The sequence below is a fragment of the Scyliorhinus torazame genome, chromosome 26 (genome assembly GCF_047496885.1).
Source record: "Scyliorhinus torazame isolate Kashiwa2021f chromosome 26, sScyTor2.1, whole genome shotgun sequence".
In the NCBI taxonomy this organism is placed as follows: Eukaryota; Metazoa; Chordata; class Chondrichthyes; order Carcharhiniformes; family Scyliorhinidae; genus Scyliorhinus; species Scyliorhinus torazame.
In genome coordinates this window covers 40,190,014-40,213,800 of record NC_092732.1, presented here as the reverse complement: position 1 = coordinate 40,213,800, position 23,787 = coordinate 40,190,014, and the positions used below count along the sequence as shown (strand labels likewise).

Sequence of the window (23,787 nt, the reverse complement as noted above, 5' to 3'; positions counted from 1 at the left end):
TCCCCCCATCTCCCACCACCCTCCCAAGTCCCCACCAACCCCCCAACTCCTCACCAACTCACCAACTCCCCACCATCCCCCCCACTCCCACCACCCTCCCAACTCCCCACCATCCCCCCAACTCCCCACCATCCCCCCAACTACAGACCATCCCCCCCAACTCCCCAACTCCCCACCATCCCCCCCAACTCCCCACCATCCCCCCCAACTCCCCAACTCCCCACCATCCCCCCAACTCCCCACGATCCCCCAACTCCCCACCATCCCCCAACTCCCCACCGCCCCCACCATCCCCCCAACTCCCCACCATCCCCCCCAACTCCCCACCCCCCCAACTCCCCACCATCCCCCCCAACTCCCCACCATCCCCCCCAACTCCCCAACTCCCCACCATTCCCCCCAACTCCCCACCACCCCCCAACTCCCCACCATCCCCCAACTCCCCACCGCCCGCACCATCCCCCCAACTCCCTACCATCCCCCCAACTCCCCAGCCCCCCCAACTCCCCACCATCCCCCCAACTCCCCGCCACCCCCCAACTCCCCACCATCCCCCAACTCCCTACCTCCCCCCCAACTCCCCACCATCCCCCCCAACTCCCCACCATCCCCCCCAACTCCCCACCGCCCTACTATCCCCCCAACTCCCCAACACCCCCCCAACTCCCCACCGCCCCCCAACTATCCACCATCCCCCCAACATCCCCCAACTACCCACCATCCCCCACCATCCGCCCCCAACTCCCCACCATCCCCCCAACTCCCCACCATCCCCCCCAACTCCCCACCATCCCCCAACTCCCCACCATCCCCCCAACTCCCTACCACCCCCCAACTCCACACCATCCCCCCAACTCCCCACCATCCCCCCAACTCCCCACCTCCCCCCAACTCCCCACCATCCCCCCCAACTCCCCACCATCCCCCCAACTCCCCACCGCCCCCCAACTCCCCACCATCCCCCCAACTCCCCACCATCCCCACATCTCCCCACCATCCCCCCCAACTCCCCACCACCCCTAACTCCCCACCATCCCCCAACTCCCCACCGACCCCACCATCCCCCCAACTCCCCACCATCCCCCCCAACTCCTCACCCCCCCAACTCCCCACCATCCCCCCAACTCCCCACCATCACCCCCAACTCCCCACCATCCCCCCAACTCCTCACCACCCCCCAACTCCCTACCTCCCCCACCATCCCCCCCAACTCCCCACCATCCCCCCCAACTCCCCACCATCCCCCCAACTCCCCACCACCCCCGAACCCCCCGCCACCCCCCAACCCACCATCCCCCCCAACTCCCCACCACCCCCCCAACTCCCCACCCCCCCAACTACCCACCATCCCCCCAACTCCCCACCATCACCCCCAGATCCCCACCTCCACCCAACTCCCTATCATCCCCCCAACTCCCCAACACCCCCCCAACTCCCCACCTCCCCCCCAACTCCCCACCATCCTCCCCAACTCCCCACCGCCCCCCAACTCCCCACCATCCCCCCAACATCCCCCCAACTCCCCACCATCCCCCACCATCCCCTCCCAACTCCCCACCATCCCCCCAACTCCCCACCATCCCCCCCAACTCCCCACCATCCCCCAACTCCCCACCATCCCCCCCAACTCCCTACCACCCCCCAACTCCCCACCATCCCCCCCAACTCCCCACCATCCCCCCCAACTCCCCACCATCCCCCCAACTCCCCACCATCCCCCCCAACTCCCCACCATCCCCCCAACTCCCCACCATCCCCACAACTCCCCACCATCCCCCCCAACTCCCCACCACCCCCCAACTCCCCACCATCCCCCAACTCCCCACCGCCCCCACCATCCCCCCAACTCACCACCATCCCCCCCCAACTCCCCACCCCCTCAACTCCCCACCATCCCCCCCATCACCCCCAACTCCCCAACATCCCCCCAACTCCCCACCACCCCCCAACTCCCTACCTCCCCCACCATCCCCCCAACTCCCCACCATCCCCCCCAACTCACCACCATCCCACCAACTCCCCACCACCCCCGAACTCCCCGCCACCCCCCATCCCACCATCCCCCCCAACTCCCCACCACCCCCTCAACTCCCCACCCCCCCACTACCAACCATCCCCCCAACTCCCCACCATCACCCCCAGCTCCCCACCTCCCCCCCAACTCCCCACCATCCCCCCAACTCCCCACCCCCCCCCAAATCCCCACCGCCCCCCAACTCCCCACCTTCCCCCCCAACTCCCCACCATTCCCCCCAACTCCCCACCATCCCCCCAACTCCCCACCTACCCCCCGACTCCCCAACATCCCCCCAACTCCCCACCATCCCCCCAACTCCCCACCATCCCCCCCAACTCCCCACCATCCCCCCAACTCCCCACCATCCCCCCCCAACTCCCCACCATCCCCCCAACTCCCCACCATCCCCCCCAACTCCCCACCATCCCCCCCAACTCCCCACCTCCCCCCAAACACCCCACCTCGCCCCTAGCTCCCCACCACCCCCCAACTCCCCACCATCCCCCCAACTCCCCACCATCCCCCCCAACTCCCCACCATCCCCCCCAACTCCCCACCATCCCCCCAACTCCCCACCATCCCCCCAACTCCCCACCACTCCCCACCTCTCCCACCACCCCCCAACTCCCTACCTCCCCCACCATCCCCCCCAACTCCCCACCATCCACCCGAACTCCCCACCATCCCCCCAACTCCCCACCCCCCCAACTCCCCACCATCCCCCCAACTCCCCACCATCACCCCCAACTTGCCACCTCCCCCCCAACTCCCCACCAACCCTCCCAACCATCACCCCCAACTCCCCCCAACTCACCAACTCCCCACCATCCCCCCAACTCCCCACCATCCCCCCCAAGTCCCCACCATCCCCCCAACTCCCCACCACTCCCCCAACTCCCCACCATCCCCTCCAACTCCACACCATCCCCCTCAACTCCCCCCCATCCCCCCAACTCCCCACCATCCCCCCAACTCCCCACCCCCCCCCAACTCCCCACCATCCCCCCAACTCCCCACCATCACCCCCAACTCCCCACCTCCCCCCAACTCCCCACCATCCCCCCCAACTCCCCACCATCCCCCCCAACTCCCCACCATCCCCCAAACTCCCCACCACCCTCCCAACTCCACCACAATCCCCCCCAACTCCCCACCATCCCCCCCAACTCCCCACCATCCCCCCCAACTCCTCACCTCGCCCCCCAACTCCCTACCACCCCCCAACTCCCCACCATCACCCCCAACTCCCCACCACCCCCCAACTCCCCACCACCCCCCAACTCCTCACCACCCCCCAGCTCCCCACCATCCCCCCAACTCCCCACCATCACCCCCAACTCCCCACCATCCCCCCAACTCCCCACCACCCCCCAACTCCCTACCTCCCCCACCATCCCCCCCAACTCCCCACCATCCCCCCCAACTCCCCACCATCCCCCCAACTCCCCACCATCCCCCCACCCCCCCCAACTCCCCGCCACCCCCCAACCCACCATCCCCCCCAACTCCTCACCACCCCCCCAACTCACCACCACCCCCCCAACTCCCCAACCCCCCAACTACCCACCATCCCCCCAACTTCCCACCATCACCCCCAGCTCCCCACCATCCCCCCAACTCCCCACCATCCCCCCAACTCCCCACCACCCCCCAACTCCCCACCATCACCCCAAACTCCCCACTGCCCCCCAACTCCCCACCATGCCCCCAACTCCCCACCATCCCCCCCAACTCCCCACCATCACCCCAACTCCCCACCTCCCCCCCAACTCCCCACCATCCCCCCAACTCCCCACCATCCCCAACTCCCCACCATCCCCCCCAACTCCCCACCATCCCCCCAACTCCCCACCATCCCCCCAACTCCCACCATCCCCCCAATCCCCACCATCCCCCCCAACTCCCCACCATCCCCCCAACTCCCCACCATCCCCCCCAACTCCCCACCACTCCCCACCTCCCCCACCACCCCCCAACTCCCTACCTCCCCCACCATCCCCCCCAACTCCCCACCATCCCCCCCAACTCCCCACCATCCCCCCAACTCCCCACCATCACCCCCAACTCCCCACCTCCCCCCCCAACTCCCCACCATCCCCCCAACTCCCCACCATCCCCCCAACTCCCCCCCAACTCCCCAACTCCCCACCATCCCCCCAACTCCCCACCATCCCCCCCAACTCCCCACCATCCCCCCAACTCCCCACCACCCCCCCAACTCCCCACCATCCCCTCCAACTCCCCACCATCCCCCTCAACTCCCCCCAACTCCCCACCACCCCCCCAACTCCCCACCATCCCCCCAACTCCCCACCACTCCCCACCTCCCCCAACACCCCCCAACTCCCTACATCCCCCACCATCCCCCCCAACTCCCCACCATCCCCCCCAACTCCCCACCATCCCCCCAACTCCCCTCCATCCCCCCAACTCCCCACCCCCCCAACTCCCCACCATCCCCCCAACTCCCCACCATCACCCCCAACTCCCCACCTCCCCCAACTCCCCACCATCCCCCCCAACTCCCGACCATCCCCCCCAACTCCCCACCATCCCCCCAACTCCCCACCCACCCACCCCAACTCCCCACCATCCCCACCAACTCCCCACCATCCCCCTCAACTCCCCCCCAACTCCCCACCACCCCCCCAACTCCCCACCAACCCCCCAACTCCCCACCACCCCCCCAACTCCACACCATCCCCCCAACTCCCCACCTCCCCACCATCCCCCCAGCTCCCCGCCATCCCCCAACTCCCCACCATCCCCCCCAACTCCCCACCATCCCCCCCAACTCCCCACCATCCCCCACAACTCCCCACCTCCCCCCAACTCCCCACCTCACCCCCCAACTCCCCACCACCCCCCAACTCCCCACCATCACCCCCAACTCCCCACCGCCCCCAACTCCCCACCACCCCCCCAGCTCCCCACCATCCCCCAACTCCCCACCATCCCCCCAACTCCCCACCATCCCCCCCAACTCCCCACCATCCCCCCCAACTCCCCACCACCCCCAACTCCCCACCTCCCCCCAACTCCCCACCATCGCCCCAACTCCCCACCATCCCCCAACTCCCCACCATCCCCCCAACTCCCCACCACCCCCCAACTCCCCACCATCCCCCCCAACTCCCCACCACCCCCCAAACTCCCCACCTCGACCCCAACTCCCCACCACCCCACAACTCCCCACCATCCCCCCACCTCCACACCATTCCCCCAACTCCCCACCATCCCCCCCAACTCCCCACCTCGCCCCCAGCTCCCCCCAACTCCCCACCACCCCCAACTCCCCACCTCGCCCCCATCACCCCACCACCCCCCAACTCCCCACCTCGCCCCCAACTCCCCACCACCCCCTAACTCCCCACCAACTTCCCACCTCCCCCACCATCCCCCCAAGTCCCCACCATCCCCCCAACTCCCCACCTCCCCCACCATCCCCCCAACGCCCCACCACCCCCCAACTCCCCACCTCCCCCCAATTTCCCACCACCCCCCAACTCCCCACCTCCCCCAACTCCCCACCGCCCCCCAACTCCCCACCACCCCCCAACTCCCTACCTCCCCCCAACTCCCTACCTCCCCCCAACTCCCCACCACCCCACAACTCCCCATCACCCCCCAACGCCCACCACCCCCCAACTCCCCATCCCCCCCAACTCCCCACCTCGACCCAACTCCCCACCTCCCCACCAACCCCCCAACTCCCCCCAACTCCCCACCCTCCCAACTCCCACCCCCCCCAACTCGCCACCTCCTTCCAACTCACCACCTTCCTCAAACTCCATATACCCTCTGATATCCCCAACTCAATATTCCCCTACTCCATATCCCCCACTGCACATCCCCCACTCGATATCCCCCACTCCGTAGTCCCCTGCATATCCCCACTCCATATCCCCCACTCCATATTCCCCACTCCATATCCCCCACTCCATATCCCCCACTCCATATCCCCCACTTCAGATTCCCAACTCCACATCACCCACTCTAAATCCCCCTCTCCATAGCCCCCACTCCATATCCTCCACTCCATATCCCCCACTCCATATCCCCCACTTCATATCCCCCACTCCATATCCCCCACTCCATATCCCCCACTCCATATGCCCCACTCCATATTCAACTCCATATCCCCCACTCCATTTCCCCCTTCCATATCCCACACTCCAGATTCCCAGCTCCATATCCCCCACTCGATTCCCAACTCCATATCACCCACTCCATGTCCCCCACCCAAAATCCCCCATTCCATATCCCCCACTCCATATCCCCCACCCCATATCCCCCACTCCATAATCCCACTCCATATCTCCCACTCCATATCCCCCACTCCATACCCCCCATTCCATATCCCCACTCCACATCCCCCACTCCATATCCCCCACTCCACATCCCCCACACCATATTCCCCCACACCACATCCCCCACTCCACATCCCCCACTCCATAACCCCCACTCCACATCCCCCACTCCACATCCCCCACTCCACATCCCCCACTCCACATCCCCCACTCCTTATCCCCCACTCCATATCTCCCACTCCGTATCTCCCACTCCATATCCCCCACCCCATATCCCCCACTCCACATCCCCCACTCCACATCCCCCACTCCACATCCCCGCTCCATATCCCCCACTCCACATCCCCCACTCCACATCCCCCACTCCACATCCCCCACTCCATATCCCCCACTCCATATCCCCCACTCCATATCCCCCACTCCAAATCCCTCACTCCAAATCCCCCACTCCACATCCCCGACTCCAAATCCCAAACTCCATATCACCCGCTCCATATCCCCCGCTCCATATCCCCGCTCCATAACCCCCGCTCCAGAACCCCCGCTCCAATTCCCCCGCTCCATATCCCCCACCCCATATCCCCCACTCCATATCCCCACTCCATATCTCCCACACCATATCCCCCACTCCACATCCCCCACTCCATATCCCCCACTCCACATCCCCCACTCCACATCCCCCACTCCACATCCCCCACTCCACATCCCCCACTCCTTATCCCCCACTCCATATCTCCCACTCCATATCCCCACTCCATAACCCCCACTCCATATCCCCCACCCCATATCCCCCACTCCATATCCCCCACTCCACATCCCCCACTCCATATCCCCCACTCCACATCCCCCACTCCACCCACTCCATATTCCCCTGCATATCCCCCACTCCATATCCTCACTCCACATCCCCCACTCCATATCCCCCACTCCATATCCCCCACTCCACATCCCCCACTCCATATCCCCCACTCCATATCCCCCACTCCATATCCTCACTCCACATCCCCCACTCCATATCCTCCACTCCACATCCCCCACTCCATATCCCCCACTCCACATCCCCCACTCCATATCCCCACTCCATATCACCCACTCCATATCCCCACTCCATATCTCCCATTCCATATCCCCCACTCCATACCCCCATTCCATATTACCCACTCCATATCCCCCACTCCATACCCCCCATTCCATATCACCCACTCCATATCCCCACTCCACATCCCCCACTCCACATCCCCCACTCCATATCCCCACTCCATATCACCCACTCCATATCACCCACTCCATATCCCCCACTCCATATCCCATAATTCCATATTCCCCACTCCATACCCCCATTCCATATCACCCACTCCATATCCCCCACTCCACATCCCCCACTCCAAATCCCACACTCCACATCCCCCATTCCATATCCCCACTCCATAACACCCACTCCATATCCCCCACTCCATATCCCCCATTCCATATCCCCCATTCCATATTACCCACTCCATATCCGTCACTCCATACCCCCATTCCATATCACCCACTCCAAATCCCCCACTCCACATCCCCCACTCCACATCCCCCACTCCACATTCCCCACTGCACATCCCCTACTCCATATCCCCACTCCATATCACCCACTCCATATCCCCAATCCATATCCCCCATTCCATAAACCCCACTCCATACCCCCATTCCATATTACCCACCATATCCCCCACTCCATACATCCCACTGCATATCCCCCACTCCATATCCCCCATTCCATATCCCCCACTCCATACCCCCCATTCCATATCCCCCACTCCATATCCCCCCACTCCATATCCCCCCACTCCAGATCCCCCCACTCCATATCCCCCCACTCCATATCCACCACTCCATATCCCCCATTCCATATCTCCCACTCCATACCCCCATTCCATATCCCCCACTCCATACCCCCCATTCCATATCCCCCACTCCATATCCCCCATTCGATATCCCCCACTCCATACCACCCATTCCATATCCCCCACTCCATATCCCCCACTCCATACCCCCCATTCCATATCCCCCACTCCATATCCCCCATTCCATATCCCCCACTCCATACCCCCCATTCCATATCCCCCACTCCATATCCCCCACTCAACATCCCCTATTCCATATCCCCCACTCCATATCCCCCACTCCATATCCCCCATTCCATACCCCCCACTCCATACCCCCCATTCCATATCCCCCATTCCAAATCCCCCACTCCATATCCCCCACTCAACATCCCCTATTCCATATCCCCATTCCATATCCCCCACTCCATACCCCCCATTCCATATCCCCCACTCCATATCCCCCAATCAACATCCCCTATTCCATATCCCCCACTCCATATCCCCCACTCCATATCCCTCACTCCCCGTCCCCCACTCACGGTGTATTTTCTTGGCAGATTCCACACCGCCGCTTGCCGAGGTTACACGGACTGTTTGGACCTCCTTCTGTCCTGTCGAGTCGATATGGAGGCTCGGGATTTGGAGGGTAAGAGTGAATGTTAATGCCTCAATTCACCAGCAGCCTGGTCCTCTGCCCCTCCCCATCTTTCCTGAAAGGATTCAGATCGAGTCCCTTTACCCCCGAACACCTCCATTTAACATTTCCCATTCCCGTCTTCAAATCCCTCCATGGCCAACATTCCCCTCCCTATCTCTGTAACCTCCTCCACTCCCCTACGCCCCCTCCCTATCTCTGTAACCTCCTCCAGTCCCTACACTCCCTCCCTATCTCTGTAACCACCTCCAGTCCCTACACTCCCTCCCTATCTCTGTAACCTCCTCCAGCCCCTACACCCCCTCCCTATCTCTGTAACGTCCTCCAGCACCTACACCCCCTCCCTACCTCTGTAACCTCCTCCAGTCCCTACACCACCTCTCTATCTCTGTAACCTCCTCCAGCCCCTACACCCCCTCCCTATCTCTGTAACCCCCTCCAGCCCCTACACCCCCTCCCTATCTCTGTAACCTTCTCCAGCCCCTGCCCCCTCCCTAACTCTGTAACCTCCTCCAGCCCCTACACCCCCTCCCTATCTCTGTACCCTCCTCCAGCCCCCACATCCCCTCCCTATCTCTGTAACCTCCTCCAGTCCCTACACCCCCACCCTATCTCTGTAACATCTTCGAGTCCCTACACCCCCTCCCGATCTCTGTAACCTCCTCCAGCCACTACACCCCCTCCCTATCTCTGTAAACTCCTCCAACCCCTACACCCCCTCCCTATCACTGTAACCTCCTGCAGCCCCTACACCCATCCCTATCTCTGTAACCTCCTATACCCCTACACACCCTCCCTATCTCTGTAACCTCCTCCAGCCCCCTACGCCCCCTCCCTATCTCTGTAACCTCCTCCAGCCCCTACACCCCCTCCCTATCCCTGTAACCTCCTGCAGCCCCTACACCCCCTCCCTATCTCTGTAACCTCCTCCAGCCCCTACACCCCCTCCCTATCTCTGTAACCTCCTCCAGTCCCTACACCTCCTCCCTATCCCTGTAACCTCCTCCAGCCCCTACACCCCCTCCTCCCTATCTCTGTAACCTCCTCTAGCCCCTACACCCCCTCCCTGTCTCTGTAACCACCTCCAGCCCCCTACACCCCTCCCTGTCTCTGTAACCTCCTCCAGCCCCTACACCCCCCTCCCTATCTCTGTAACCTCTTCCAGCCCCTCCACCCTCTCCCTACCTCTGTAACCTCCTCCAGCCCTTCCCTATCTCTGTAACCTCCTGCAGCCCCTACACCCATCCCTATCTCTGTAACCTCCTACACCCCCTACACCCCCTCCCTATCTCTGTAACCTCCTGCAGCCCCTACACCCATCCCTATCTCTGTAACCTCCTACACCCCCTACACCACCTCCCTATCTCTGTAACCTCCTAGAGCCCCTACACCCCCGCCCTATCTCTGTAACCTCCTTCACCCCCTCCCTATCTCTGTAACCTCCTCCAGACGCTACACCCCCTCCCTATCTCTGTAAACTCCTCCAACCCCTACACCCCCTCCCTATCTCTGTAACCTCCTCCAGCCCCCTACGCCCCCTCCCTATCTCTGTAACCTCCTCCAGCCCCTACACCCCCTCCCTATCCCTGTAACCTCCTGCAGCCCCTACACCCCCTCCCTATCTCTGTAACCTCCTCCAGCCCCTACACCCCCTCCCTATCTCTGTAACCTCCTCCAGCCCCTACACCCCCTCCCTATCTCTGTAACCTCCTCCAGCCCCTACACCACCTCCCTATCTCTGTAACCTCCTCCAGTCCCTACACCCCCTCCCTATCTCTGTAACCTCCTCCATGCCCCACACCCCGTCCCTATCTCTGTAACCTCCTCCAGGCCCCACACCCCCTCCCTATCTCAGTAACCTCCTCCAGCCCCTACACCCCCGCCCTATCTCTGTAACCTCCTTCACCCCCTCCCTATCCCTGTAACCTCCTCCAGCCCCTACACCCCCTCCCTATCTATGTAACCTCCTCCAGCCCCTACACACCCTCCCTATCCCTGTAACCTCCTCAAGTCCCTACACCCCCTCCCTACCTCTGTAACCTCCTCCAGCCCTTGCCTATCTCTGTAACCTCCTCCAGCCCCTACACCCCCTCCCTATCTCTGTAAACTCCTCCAACCCCTACACCCCCTCCCTATCACTGTAACCTCCTGCAGCCCCTACACCCATCCCTATCTCTGTAACCTCCTACACCCCCTACACCCCCTCCCTATCTCTGTAACCTCCTCCAGCCCCCTACGCCCCCTCCCTATCTCTGTAACCTCCTCCAGCCCCTACAGCCCCTCCCTATCCCTGTAACCTCCTGCAGCCCCTACACCCCCTCACTATCTCTGTAACCTCCTCCAGCCCCTACACCACCTCCCTATCTCTGTAACCTCCTCCAGTCCCTACACCCCCTCCCTATCTCTGTAACCTCCTCCAGGCCCCACACCCCGTTCCTATCTCTGTAACCTCCTCCAGGCCCCACACCCCCTCCCTATCTCTGTAACCTCCTCCAGCCCCTACACCACCTCCCTATCTCTGTAACCTCCTCCAGCCCCTACACCCCCTCCCTATCTCTGTAAACTCCTCCAACCCCTACACCCCCTCCCTATCACTGTAACCTCCTGCAGCCCCTACACCCATCCCTATCTCTGTAACCTCCTACACCCCCTACACCCCCTCCCTATCTCTGTAACCTCCTCCAGCCCCCTACGCCCCCTCCCTATCTCTGTAACCTCCTCCAGCCCCTACAGCCCCTCCCTATCCCTGTAACCTCCTGCAGCCCCTACACCCCCTCACTATCTCTGTAACCTCCTCCAGCCCCTACACCACCTCCCTATCTCTGTAACCTCCTCCAGTCCCTACACCCCCTCCCTATCTCTGTAACCTCCTCCAGGCCCCACACCCCGTCCCTATCTCTGTAACCTCCTCCAGGCCCCACACCCCCTCCCTATCTCAGTAACCTCCTCCAGCCCCTACACCCCCGCCCTATCTCTGTAACCTCCTTCACCCCCTCCCTATCCCTGTAACCTCCTCCAGCCCCTACACCCCCTCCCTATCTATGTAACCTCCTCAAGTCCCTACACCCCCTCCCTACCTCTGTAACCTCCTCCAGCCCTTGCCTATCTCTGTAACCTCCTCCAGCCCCTACACTCCCTCCCTATCTCTGTAACCTCCTCCAGGCCCTACACCCCCTCCCAATCTCTGTAACCTCCTCCAGCCCCTACACCCCCTCCCTACCTCTGTAACTTCCTCCAGCCCCAACGCCCCCTCCCTGTCTCTGTAACCACCTCCAGCCCCCTACACTCCTCCCTATCTCTGTAACCTCCTCCAGCCCTTACACCCAGTTCCTATCCCTGTAACCCACTCCATCCCCTACACCCCCTCCCTATCTCTGTAACCACCTCCAGCCCCTACACCCCCTCCCTATCTCTGTAACCACCTCCAGCCCCCTACACCCCTCCCTATCTCTGTAACCTACTCCAGCCCTACACCCCCCTCCCTATCTCTGAAACCTCTTCCAGCCCCTCCACCCTCTCCCTACCTCTGTAACCTCCTCCAGCCCTTCCCTATATCTGTAACCTCCTCCAGCCCCTACACCCCCTCCCTATCTCTCTAACCTCCTCCAACCCCTACACCCCCTCCCTATCTCTGTAACCTCCTCCAGCCCCTACACCCCCTCCCTATCTCTGTAACCTCCTCCAACCCCTACACCCCCTCCCTATCTCTGTAACCTCCTCCAGCCCCTACACCCCCTCCCTATCTCTGTAACCTCCTCCAGCCCCTACACCCAGTCCCTATCTCTGTAACCCACTCCAACCACTACACCCCCTCCCTATCTCTGTAACCTCCTCCAGCCCCTACACCCCCTCCCTGTCTCTGGAACCACCTCCAGCCCCCTACACACCTCACTATCTCTGTAACCTCCTCCAGCCCCTACATCCCCTCCCTATCTGTGTAACCTCCTCCAGCCCCTCCACCCTCTCCCTATCTCTGTAACCACCTCCAGCCCCCTACACCCCCTCCCTACCTCTCTAACCTCCTCCAACCCCTACACCCCTCCCTATCTCTGTAACCTCCCAGAGCCCCTACACCCCCGCCCTATCTCTGTAACCTCCTTCACCCCCTCCCTATCTCTGTAACCTCCTCCAGACGCTACACCCCCTCCCTATCACTGTAACCTCCTGCAGCCCCTACACCCATCCCTATCTCTGTAACCTCCTCCAGACGCTACACCCCCTCCCTATCGCTGTAACCTCCTACACCCCCTACACCCCCTCCCTATCTCTGTAACCTCCTCCAGCCCCCTACGCCCCCTCCCTATCTCTGTAACCTCCTCCAGCCCCCTACGCCCCCTCCCTATCTCTGTAACCTCCTGCAGCCCCTACACCCCCTCCCTGTCTCTGTCACCACCTCCAGCCCCCTACACACCTCCCTATCTCTGTAACCTCCTCCAGCCCCTACATCCCCTCCCTATCTGTGTAACCTCCTCCAGCCCCTCCACCCTCTCCCTATCTCTGTAACCACCTCCAGCCCCCTACACCCCCTCCCTACCTCTGTAACCTCCTAGAGCCCCTACACCCCCGCCCTATCTCTGTAACCTCCTTCACCCCCTCCCTATCTCTGTAACCTCCTCCAGACGCTGCACCCCCTCCCTATCTCTGTAAACTCCTCCAACCCCGACACCCCCTCCCTATCACTGTAACCTCCTGCAGTCCCTACACCCATCCCTATCTCTGTAACCTTCTCCAGCCCCCTACGCCCCCACCCTATCTCTGTAACCTCCTCCAGCCCCTACACCACCTCCCTATCTCTGTAACCTCCTCCAGTCCCTACACCCCCTCCCTATCTCTGTAACCTCCTCCAGCCAATACACCCCCTCCCTATCTCTGTAACCTCCTCCAGCCCCTACACCCCCTCCCTATCTCTGTAACCTCCTCCAGCCCCTACACCCCCTCCCTATCTCTGTAACCTCCTCCAGGCCCCACACCCCATCCCTATCTCTGTAACCTCCTCCAGGCCCCACACCCCCTCCCTATCTCTGTAACCTCCTCCAGCCACTACACACCCGCCCTATCTCTGTAACCTCCTTCGCCCCCTCCCTATCCCTGTAACCTCCTCCAGCCCCTACACCCCCTCCCTATCTATGCAACCTCCTCCAGCCCCTACACACCCTCCCTATCCCTGTAACCTCCTCCAGCCCCTACACCCATCCCTATCTCTGTAACCTCCTACACCCCCTGCACCCCCTCCCTATCTCTGTAACCTCCTCCAGCCCCCTACGCCCCCTCCCTATCTCTGTAACCTCCTCCAGCCCCTACACCCCCTCCCTATCCCTGTAACCTCCTGCAGCCCCTACACCCCCTCCCTATCTCTGTAACCTCCTCCAGCCCCTACACCCCCTCCCTATCTCTGTAACCTCCTCCAGCCCCTACACCCCCTCCCTATCTCTGTAACCTCCTCCAGCCCCTACACCACCTCCCTATCTCTGTAACCTCCTCCAGTCCCTACACCCCCTCCCTATCTCTGTAACCTCCTCCATGCCCCACACCCCGTCCCTATCTCTGTAACCTCCTCCAGGCCCCACACCCCCTCCCTATCTCAGTAACCTCCTCCAGCCCCTACACCCCCGCCCTATCTCTGTAACCTCCTTCACCCCCTCCCTATCCCTGTAACCTCCTCCAGCCCCTACACCCCCTCCCTATCTATGTAACCTCCTCCAGCCCCTACACACCCTCCCTATCCCTGTAACCTCCTCGTGTCCCTACACCCCCTCCCTACCTCTGTAACCTCCTCCAGCCCTTGCCTATCTCTGTAACCTCCTCCAGCCCCTACACCCCCTCCCTATCTATGTAAACTCCTCCAACCCCTACACCCCCTCCCTATCACTGTAACCTCCTGCAGCCCCTACACCCATCCCTATCTCTGTAACCTCCTACACCCCCTACACCCCCTCCCTATCTCTGTAACCTCCTCCAGCCCCCTACGCCCCCTCCCTATCTCTGTAACCTCCTCCAGCCCCTACAGCCCCTCCCTATCCCTGTAACCTCCTGCAGCCCCTACACCCCCTCACTATCTCTGTAACCTCCTCCAGCCCCTACACCACCTCCCTATCTCTGTAACCTCCTCCAGTCCCTACACCCCCTCCCTATCTCTGTAACCTCCTCCAGGCCCCACACCCCGTCCCTATCTCTGTAACCTCCTCCAGGCCCCACACCCCCTCCCTATCTCAGTAACCTCCTCCAGCCCCTACACCCCCGCCCTATCTCTGTAACCTCCTTCACCCCCTCCCTATCCCTGTAACCTCCTCCAGCCCCTACACCCCCTCCCTATCTATGTAACCTCCTCAAGTCCCTACACCCCCTCCCTACCTCTGTAACCTCCTCCAGCCCTTGCCTATCTCTGTAACCTCCTCCAGCCCCTACACTCCCTCCCTATCTCTGTAACCTCCTCCAGGCCCTACACCCCCTCCCAATCTCTGTAACCTCCTCCAGCCCCTACACCCCCTCCCTACCTCTGTAACTTCCTCCAGCCCCAACGCCCCCTCCCTGTCTCTGTAACCACCTCCAGCCCCCTACACTCCTCCCTATCTCTGTAACCTCCTCCAGCCCTTACACCCAGTTCCTATCCCTGTAACCCACTCCATCCCCTACACCCCCTCCCTATCTCTGTAACCTCCTCCAGCCCCTACACCCCCTCCCTATCTCTGTAACCACCTCCAGCCCCCTACACCCCTCCCTATCTCTGTAACCTCCTCCAGCCCTACACCCCCCTCCCTATCTCTGAAACCTCTTCCAGCCCCTCCACCCTCTCCCTATCTCTGTAACCTCCTCCAGCCCCTACACCCCCTCCCTATCTCTCTAACCTCCTCCAACCCCTACACCCCCTCCCTATCCCTGTAACCTCCTGCAGCCCCTACACCCCCTCCCTATCTCTGTCACCTCCTCCAGCCCCTACACCCCCTCCCTATCTCTGTAACCTCCACCAGCCCCTACACCCCCTCCCTATCTCTGTAACCCCCTCCAGCCCCTACACCACCTCCCTATCTCTGTAACCTCCTCCAGTCCCTACACCCCCTCCCTATCTCTGTAACCTCCTCCAGCCAATACACCCCCTCCCTATCTCTGTAACCTCCTCCAGCCCCTACACCCCCTCCCTATCTCTGTAACCTCCTCCAGCCCCTACACCCCCTCCCTATCTCTGTAACCTCCTCCAGGCCCCACACCCCATCCCTATCTCTGTAACCTCCTCCAGGCCCCACACCCCCTCCCTATCTCTGTAACCTCCTCCAGCCACTACACACCCGCCCTATCTCTGTAACCTCCTTCGCCCCCTCCCTATCCCTGTAACCTCCTCCAGCCCCTACACCCCCTCCCTATCTATGCAACCTCCTCCAGCCCCTACACACCCTCCCTATCCCTGTAACCTCCTCCAGCCCCTACACCCCCTCCCTACCTCTGTAACCTCCTCCAGCCCTTGCCTATCTCTGTAACCTCCTCCAGCCCCTACACTCCCTCCCTATCTCTGTAACCTCCTCCTGCCCCTACACCCCCTCCTTATCTCTGTAACCTCCTCCAGCCCCCACACTCCCTCCCTATCTCTGTAACCTCCTCCAGGCCCTACACCCCCTCCCTATCTCTGTAACCTCCTCCAGCCCCTACACCCCCTCAATACCTCTGTAACTTCCTCCAGCCCCAACGCCCCCTCCCTGTCTCTGTAACCACCTCCAGCCCCCTACACTCCTCCCTATCCCTGTAACCCACTCCAGCCCCTACACCCCCTCCCTATCTCTGAAACCTCCTCCAGCCCCTACACCCCCTCCCTGTCTCTGTAACCACCTCCAGCCCCCTACACCCCTCCCTATCTCTGTACCCTCCTCCAGCCCCTACACCCCCCTCCCTATCTCTGTAACCTCTTCCAGGCCCTCCACCCTCTCCCTACCTCTGTAACCTCCTCCAGACCCTACACCCCCTCCCTATATCTGTAACCTCCTCCAGCCCCTACACCCCCTCCCTATCTCAGTAACCACCAGCCCCTACACCCCTCCCTATCTCTCTAACCTCCTCCAACCCCTACAGCCCCTCCCTATCTCTGTAACCTCCTCCAGCCCCTACACCCCCTCCCTATCTCTGTAACCTCCTCCAACCCCTACACCCCCTCCCTATCTCTGTAACCTCCTCCAGCCCCTACACCCCCTCCCTATCTCTGTCACCTCCGCCAGCCCCTACACCCAGTCCCTATCTCTGTAACCCACTCCAGCCACTACACCCCCTCCCAATCTCTGTAACCTCCTCCAGCCCCTACACCCCCTCCCTGTCTCTGTAACCACCTCCAGCCCCCTACACACCTCCCTATCTCTGTAACCTCCTCCAGCCCCTACATCCCCTCCCTATCTGTGTAACCTCCTCCAGCCCCTCCACCCTCTCCCTATCTCTGTAACCACCTCCAGCCCCCTACACCCCCTCCCTACCTCTCTAACCTCCTCCAACCCCTACACCCCTCCCTATTTCTGTAACCACCTCCAGCCCCTACACCCCCTCCCTATCTCTGTAACCTCCTCCTGCCCCTACACCCCCTCCCTATCTCTGTAACCACCTCCAGCCCCTACACCCCCTCCCTATCTCTGTAACCTCCTCCAGTCCCTACACTCCCTCCCTGTCTCTGTAACCTCCTCCAGTCCCTACACCCCCTCCCTATCTCTATAAACTCCTCCAGTCCCTGCACTCCCTCCCTATCTCTGTAACCTCCTCCAGCCCCTACACCCCTCCCTATCTCTGTAACCTCTTCCAGCCCGTACACACCTCCCTATCTCTGTAACCTCTTCCAGCCCCTACATCCCTATCCTTTCTCTGTAACCACCTCCAGCCGCTACACACCCTCCCTATCGCTGTAACCTCCTCCAGCCCCTGCACCCCCTCCCTATCTCTGTAACCTCCTCCACTCCCCTACACCCCCTCCCTATCTCTGTATCCTCCTCCAGTCCCTACACACCCTCCCTATCTCTGTAACCTCCTCCAGCCCCTACACCCCCTCCCTATCTCTGTAACCTCCTCCAGCCCCTACACCCCCTCCCTATCTCTGTAGCCTCCTCCAGCCCCTACACCCCCTCCCTATCTCTGTAACCTCCTCCAGTCCCTACACCACCTCCCTATCTCTGTAACCTCCTCCAGTCCCTACACCCCCTCCCTATCTCTGTAACCTCCTCCAGGTCCCACACCCCCTCCCTATCTCTGTAACCTCCTCCAGCCCCTTCACCCCCTCCCTATCTCTGTAACCACCTCCAGCCCCCTACACCCCTCCCTATCTCTGTAACCTCCTCCAGCCCCTACACCCCCCTCCCTATCTCTGTAACCTCTTCCAGCCCCTCCACCCTCTCCCTACCTCTGTAACCTCCTCCAGCCCGTCCCTATATCTGTAACCTCCTCCAGCCCCTACACCCCCTCCCTATCTCTGTAACCTACTCCAGCCCCTACACCCCCTCCCTATCTCTGTAACCTCCTCCACCCCCTACACCCCCTCCCTATCTCTGTAACCTCCTCCAGCCCCTACACCCCCTTCCTATCTCTGTAACCTCCTCCAGCCCCTACACCCAGTCCCTATCTCTGTAACCCACTCCAGCCACTACACCCCCTCCCTATCTCTGTAACCTCTTCCAGCCCCTACACCCCCTCCCTGTCTCTGTAACCACCTGCAGCCCCCTACACACCTCCCTATCTCTGTAACCTCCTCCAGTACCCAAACATCCCCTCCCTATCTGTGTAACCTCCTCCAGCCCCTCCAACCTCTCTCTATCTCTGTAACCTCCTAGAGCCCCTACACCCCCGCCCTATCTTTGTAACCTCCTTCACCCCCCCCTATCTCTGTAACCTCCTCCAGACGCTACACCCCCTCCCTATCTCTGTAAACTCCTCCAACCCCTACACCCCCTCCCTATCACTGTAACCTCCTGCAGCCCCTACACCCATCCCTATCTCTGTAACCTCCTACGCCCCCTACACCCCCTCCCTATCTCTGTAACCTCCTCCAGCCCCCTACGCCCCCTCCCTATCTCTGTAACCTCCTCCAGCCCCTACACCCCCTCCCTATCCCTGTAACCTCCTGCAGCCCCTACACCCCCTCCTTGTCTCTGTAACCACCTCCAGCCCCCTACACACCTCCCTATCTCTGTAACCTCCTCCAGCCCCTACATCCCCTCCCTATCTGTGTAACCTCCTCCAGCCCCTCCACCCTCTCCCTATCTCTGTAACCACCTCCAGCCCCCTACACCCCCTCCCTACCTCTCTAACCTCCTCCAACCCCTACACCCCCTCCCTATCTCTGTAACCTCCAAGAGCCCCTACACCCCCACCCTATCTCTGTAACCTCCTTCACCCCCTCCCTATCTCTGTAACCTCCTCCAGACGCTACACCCCCTCCCTATCTCTGTAAACTCCTCCAACCCCTACACCCCCTCCCTATTACTGTAACCTCCTGCAGCCCCTACACCCATCCCTATCTCTGTAACCTCCTCCAGCCCCCTACGCCCCCTCCCTATCTCTGTAACCTCCTCCAGCCCCTACACCCCCTCCCTATCACTGTAACCTCCTGCAGCCCCTACACCCCCTCCCTATCTCTGTAACCTCCTCCAGCCCCTACACCCCCTCCCTATCTCTGTAACCTCCTCCAGCCCCTACACCCCCTCCCTATCTCTGTAACCTCCTCCAACCCCTACACCACCTCCATATCTCTGTAACCTCCTCCAGTCCCTACACCCCCTCCCTATCTCTGTAACCTCCTCCAGGCCCCACACCCCGTCCCTATCTCTGTAACCTCCTCCAGGCCCCACACCCCCTCCCTATCTCTGTAACCTCCTCCAGCCCCTACACCCCCGCCCTATCTCTGTAACCTCCTTCACCCCCTCCCTATCCCTGTAACCTCCTCCAGCCCCTACACCCCCTCCCTATCTATGTAACCTCCTCCAGCCCCTACACACCCTCCCTATCCCTGTAACCTCCTCCAGCCCCTACACCCCCTCCCTACCTCTGTAACCTCCTCCAGCCCTTGCCTATCTCTGTAACCTCCTCCAGCCCCTACACTCCCTCCCTATCTCTGTAACCTCCTCCTGCCCCTACACCCCCTCCTTATCTCTGTAACCTCCTCCAGCCCCTACACTCCCTCCCTATCTCTGTAACCTCCTCCAGGCCCTACACCCCCTCCCAATCTCTGTAACCTCCTCCAGCCCCTACACCCCCTCCCTACCTCTGTAACTTCCTCCAGCCCCAACGCCCTCTCCCTGTCTCTGTAACCACCTCCAGCCCCCTACACTCCTCCCTATCTCTGTAACCTCCTCCAGCCCTTACACCCAGTCCCTATCCCTGTAACCCACTCCAGCCCCTACACCCCCTCCCTATCTCTGTAACCTCCTCCAGCCCCTACACCCCCTCCCTGTCTCTGTAACCACCTCCAGCCCCCTACACCCCTCCCTATCTCTGTAACCTCCTCCAGCCCCTACACCCCCCTCCCTATCTCTGTAACCTCTTCCAGCCCCTCCACCCTCTCCCTACCTCTGTAACCTCCTCCAGCCCCTACACCCCCTCCCTATCTCTCTAACCTCCTCCAACCCCTACACCCCCTCCCTATCTCTGTAACCTCCTCCAGCCCCTACACCCCCTCCCTATCTCTGTAACCTCCTCCAACCCCTACACCCCCTCCCTATCTCTGTAACCTCCTCCAGCCCCTACACCCCCTCCCTATCTCTGTAACCTCCGCCAGCCCCTACACCCCCCTCCCTATCTCTGTAACCTCCTCCAGCCCCTACTCCCCCTCCCTATCTCTGTAACCCACTCCAGCCACTACACCCCCTCCCTATCTCTGTAACCTCCTCCAGCCCCTACACCCCCTCCCAATCTCTGTAACCACCTCCAGCCCCTACACCCCCTCCCTATCTCTGTAACCTCCTCCAGTCCCTACACCCCCTCCCTATCTCTGTAAACTCCTCCAGTCCCTGCACTCCCTCCCTATCTCTGTAACCTCCTCCAGCCCCTGCACCCCTCCCTATCTCTGTAACCTCTTCCAGCCCCTACACCCCTCCCTATCTCTGTAACCTCTTCCAGCCCCTACATCCCTTCCCTTTCTCTGTAACCTCCTCCAGCCGCTACACCCCCCTCCCTATCGCTGTAACCTCCTCCAGCCCCTACACCCCCTCCCTATCTCTGTAACCTCCTCCAGCCCCTACACCCCCTCCCTATCTCTGTAACCTCCTCCAGCCCCTACACCCCCTCCCTATCTCTGTAACCTCCTCCAGCCCCTACACCCCCTCCCTATCTCTGTAACCTCCTCCAGCCTCTACACCCCCTCCCTATCTCTGTGACCTCCTCCAGCCCCTACACCCCCTCCCTATCTCTGTCACCTCCTCCAGCCCCTACACCCCCTCCCTATCTCTGTAACCTCCTCCAGCCCCTACACCCCCTCCCTATCTCTGTAACCTCCTCCAGCCCCTACACCCCCTCCCTATCTCTGTAACCTCCTCCAGCACCTACACCCCCTCCCTATCTCTGTAACCTTCTCCAGCCCCTGCCCCCTCCCTATCTCTGTAACCTCCTCCAGTCCCTACACCCCCTCCCTATCTCTGTAACCTCCTCCAGCCCCTACACCCCCTCGCTATCTCTGTAATCCCCTCCAGCCCCTACACCCCCTCCCTATCTCTGTAACCTTCTCCAGCCCCTGCCCCCCTCCCTATCTCTGTAACCTCCTCCAGCCCCTACACCCCCCTCCCTATCTCTGTAACCTCCTCCAGCACCTACACCCCCTCCCTATCTCTGTAACCTCCTCCAGCCCCTACACCCCCTCCCTATCTCTGTACCCTCCTCCAGCCCCTACACCCCCTCCCTATCTCTGTAACCTCCACCAGTCCCTACACCTCCTCCCTATTCCTGTAACCTCCTCCAGCCCCTACACCCCCTCCCTATCTCTGTAACCTCCTCCAGCCCCTACACCCCCTCCCTATCTCTGTAACCTCCTCCAGCCCCTACACCCCCCCCCCCATCTCTGTAACCTCCTCCAGCCCCTACTCCACCTCCCTATCTCTGTAACCTCCTCCAGTCCCTACACCCCCTCCCTATCTCTGTAACCTCCTCCAGGGCCCACACCCCCTCCCTATCTCTGTAACCTCCTCCAGGCCCCACAACCCTCCCTATCTCTGTAACCTCCTCCAGCCCCTACTCCACCTCCCTATCTCTGTAACCTCCTCCAGTCCCTACACCCCCTCCCTATCTCTGTAACCTCTCCAGGGCCCACACCCCCTCCCTATCTCTCTAACCTCCTCCAGGCCCCACAACCCTCCCTATCTCTGTAACCTCCTCCAGCCCCTACACCCCCGCCCTATCTCTGTAACCTCCTTCACCCCTTCCCTATCCCTCTAACCTCCTCCAGCCCCTACAACCCCTCCCTATCTCTGTAACCTCCTCCAGCCCCTACACACCGTCCCTATCCCTGTAACCTCCTCCAGCCCCTACACCCCCTCCCTATCTCTGTAACCTCCTCCAGCCCCTACACTCCCTCCCTATCTCTGTAACCTCCTCCAGGCCCTACACCCCCTCACTATCTCTGTAACCTCCTCCAGCCCATACACCCCCGCCCTATCTCTGTAACCACCTCCAGCCCCCTACACCCCTCCCTATCTCTGTAACCACCTCCAGCCCTTACACCCAGTCCCTATCTCTGTAACCCACTGCAGCCCCTACACCCCCTCCCTATCTCTGTAACCTCCTCCAGCCCCTACACCCCCTCCCTGTCTTTGTAACCACCTCCAGCCCCCTACACCCCTCCCTATCTCTGTAACCTCCTCCAGCCCCTACACCCCCCTCCCTATCTCTGTAACCTCCTCCAGCCCCTCCACCCTCTCCCTATCTCTGTAACCTCCTCCAGCCCCTACACCCCCTCCCTATCTCTGTAACCTCCTCCAGCCCCTACACACCGTCCCTATCCCTGTAACCTCCTCCAGCCCCTACACCCCCTCCCTATCTCTGTAACCTCCTCCAGCCCCTACACTCCCTCCCTATCTCTGTAACCTCCTCCAGGCCCTACACCCCCTCACTATCTCTGTAACCTCCTCCAGCCCATACACCCCCGCCCTATCTCTGTAACCACCTCCAGCCCCCTACACCCCTCCCTATCTCTGTAACCTCCTCCAGCCCTTACACCCAGTCCCTATCTCTGTAACCCACTGCAGCCCCTACACCCCCTCCCTATCTCTGTAACCTCCTCCAGCCCCTACACCCCCTCCCTGTCTTTGTAACCACCTCCAGCCCCCTACACCCCTCCCTATCTCTGTAACCTCCTCCAGCCCCTACACCCCCCTCCCTATCTCTGTAACCTCCTCCAGCCCCTCCACCCTCTCCCTATCTCTGTAACCTCCTCCAGCCCCTACACCCCCTCCCTATCTCTGTAACCTCCTCCAGCCCCTACACACCCTCCCTATCTCTCTAACCTCCTCCAACCCCTTCACCCCCTCCCTATCTCTGTAACCTCCTCCAGCCCCTACACCCCCTCCCTATCTCTGTAACCTCCTCCAGCCCCTACACCCCCTCCCCATCTCTGTAACCTCCTCCATGGGGGGGGTCTGTGGACGGGGGGAGGGGGGGGGCAGAGCTCTGGAATCCCTCCCTCTGCCTCCCCATCTCCCTCTCTCTCTCCCTCCTGCTCCACCCTCAGAATGATGTCAAACGTTTGGCCCGAATTCCTGTCTCCAACGCGGCGAGTCTAGGTGATTGGGAAGACACCACCCGCAAGGGCGATTGGAGTGGCGCACATCGGAATTTTCGAAAAGGGGGGTGGGGGAATCGGAGAAATACTGAAAGGGGGAAAATTCTCCAGGCTGGGGGGGCGGGGGGCGGAAGAAAATGTGGATGGAATGGATCGATCTTTCTCGGAGCTGTCACTGGCTCGGAGGGCTGAATGGCCTCCCGTTGTGCTGTGGGTAA

The 23,787-nt window shown here is 61.3% G+C and overlaps 1 protein-coding gene across 2 annotated transcripts in view; it reads left to right on the top strand.

Moving 5' to 3' along the window:
* Positions 1 to 23,787, top strand: part of LOC140402988 (uncharacterized) — an 89,411-nt gene that overhangs the window by 24,910 nt on the left and 40,714 nt on the right. For both annotated transcript variants that reach the window (XR_011938205.1, XM_072490643.1), the window contains exon 3: positions 8,750 to 8,838. Coding sequence is in view for 1 of the 2 variants with exons in the window: in XM_072490643.1 (XP_072346744.1) it covers positions 8,750 to 8,838 (89 nt within the window). In the remaining variant the exon portion in view is untranslated. The remainder of the gene's footprint in view (positions 1 to 8,749; positions 8,839 to 23,787) is intronic.